This window comes from Penaeus vannamei, chromosome 16 (assembly GCF_042767895.1).
Source record: "Penaeus vannamei isolate JL-2024 chromosome 16, ASM4276789v1, whole genome shotgun sequence".
Lineage (NCBI taxonomy): Eukaryota > Metazoa > Arthropoda > Malacostraca > Decapoda > Penaeidae > Penaeus > Penaeus vannamei.
Window position 1 is genome coordinate 41,326,227 of NC_091564.1, and position 2,500 is coordinate 41,328,726.

At 32.4% G+C, this 2,500-nt stretch overlaps 1 protein-coding gene across 6 annotated transcripts in view; it reads right to left on the bottom strand.

Moving 5' to 3' along the window:
- Ptp36E (protein tyrosine phosphatase 36E) overlaps positions 1–2,500 on the bottom strand; it is a 199,069-nt gene that overhangs the window by 36,513 nt on the left and 160,056 nt on the right. For all 6 annotated transcript variants that reach the window (XM_070131482.1, XM_070131483.1, XM_070131485.1 and 3 more), the window contains one exon: positions 47–123. In XM_070131482.1, coding sequence (XP_069987583.1) covers positions 47–123 — 77 coding nt within the window. The remainder of the gene's footprint in view (positions 1–46; positions 124–2,500) is intronic.

Sequence of the window (2,500 nt, forward strand, 5' to 3'; positions counted from 1 at the left end):
AAAAGGACATTATGTGAACGGCGCCAAAGATCTTTCGCGAACTTACGTCCACATAGGAGGCGTTGATGTAGTCTGAATCTGGGGAGTCTGGCAGAGGCTCAAGAACCACTCTATTGTAGTCATCTGCAGGAAAAAAAAGAATATTTCAGATCTAACTTGGCAAGCCTTCTTGACAATTATTATCATCTTATTCTGGCCGGATGGGAGCCTTCCGATTGCTTATGGGTCTATGATGTTGCAGTTATGGTGTTATAAGGATTCTAAATACTTCAGACACGTTATGTGCATGCCTAAATGAGTACCTATGTGTGTGTGTGTGTCTGTATGTGTGTGTGTGTGTGTCTGTATGCGTGTGTGTGTGTGTCTGTATGCGTGTGTGTGTATGTATTGTCATCAACTTTATCTACCAACATCGATGAAGCCTGACAAAATACTAGTTATTTTTCCTAAACTACAAAGTAATGCGATTGCAGCCACCTGTATTATCTTCTGTCATAGCCAGGGAGATCTAATTATCATCTATTAATGATATCCTTAGATACAACAACGATTCCATGATTTTGATTTTGTTATATGAATCTGGGGGTTGTGGAATTTTTGGAAATAATCACTATTGCTATGGTTATTACTGCTGTTTGTTCCTCTAGTAACATGTCGTGGACAATAAGGATTTTTTTTTCGTCTGAGAACGTAAGAAAAGGAAAAATATAATTACTACTACTACTGCCACTGCTGATACCACTGCTATTACTGCTGATGCTGTTATTACTATTTTCATTATCATGATTATTATCATTATCACCATTATTATTGTCATTGCCATTATTTTCATCATAATCATCGTTATTATCATTCTCACTTCATCAGTATCATTAATATCATCCCCATTGTTAGCATCATTTTGATTAAAGTCATTATTATTATCAAGTATCAGTGATTTGCACCTGTATCCCCCTTTCTTATCTGATATAACTAAGCTTTTAGATTAGTTTTTATTAAACGAAATTCACCACTAGATACATATTATATATAGCTGCTTATAATCTGTAATAAAGATGTGAATATCCGTTAAGTGGTCGTATCGTTATGTTCAGTACGAGATAGTATATATAAGAATATTCATATTACACGTGATTGATGGATAACTATACTTTAAGAATGTTCTATATCTATATTGGAGTAAAAAAAAAAAAAAAGTAATTGGCAGAGGTACAATCAAAACAGTCCAAATCTTATACTGATATTCAAAATAAACTAAAAAAAAAAAAAGAAAAAAAAAAAAAAACATAATATTCAATGGGATTAATCGAAGCATTTGGTACCCAGCATACCAAATACCAGTACAAGATACCCAGACCTCTCATCCGAAACGCACAGAATTATCATCACAAACAGCGAATCATAAACAGCATGGGATTCGCGTGAATATTACTGTATTCTGTATAAACACATGATACCAATAATGTATTCAGCTTATGGGGGGGCTATTAAAAGCCGTTGGTTCTTAATGGACGCTATTCTCTTTAATGACCGTTACCTGTCTTTAATTAGTTGATTTAATGGTCATCGTAGTTTGGACACGCCTGCTGCCTTTTACAAAAAAAAAAAAAAAAAAAAAAAAAAAATAATAATAATAATAATAATAATAATAAAAATAAATAAATAAATAAATAAAAATAAATAAATAAATAGATAAATAAATACTCTGTCTATTAAGGCCACTGTAATAGACATTGAATGGGATTGGGTAATTCTGCAATTCTTGAGTTGAGTGACTTTTGAATGTTAAAGTAACATTTTAGAGATGTGTGAACAATTGTTGAACGTGAGTAATTCCATAAATGAATAAATAAGTGTTATATGTTGAATGAATGAGTATTGAATAAATAATTTCAGTGTTGAATAAATAATTTTACAAACGTTGAGTGAATAATTGTTTAATGTTTAGTGAAGTTAAACAAATGTTGATTAATACTTCCAGAAAAGGGTGAATGACTAACTTTTTTTTAATGAGGAATTAATAATTGAATTAATGAATGTTGATTGAGTAAATAGATGACCGTTGAATTAATTTATACAACTATGAATCCGAGAAGAACACGTTACCTGAATAAACAAACAAATCACTTTATCATTTTCTTCACCCTTCCCTTTTTTCTTTTTTCTTTTTTTTTTCTCACCCTCCCTTCCTCTTCCCCCCCCCTCCTCCCCCCTCCACTTCACTTCCTGGAAATATTGCAAGAACATGTTTGTGCAATGAATTCTTGACCTGAACTTTGCTTCCAAGCAGTTTATATCTTTATAGGCTCTAATGGGGGTAATATCTTGCTATATTATCAGACCTCTTTCTCTTTTTACTTGAAAATAGTGGAGCATTTTTATCTTTCCTCGTAGAGAAGAATAGTAACGCTGGAAGGCAGTAATAATGGTAATGCTGGAAGGCAGTAATAATAGTAACGTTGGAAGACAGTAACAATAGTAACGCTGGAAGAGTAATAAT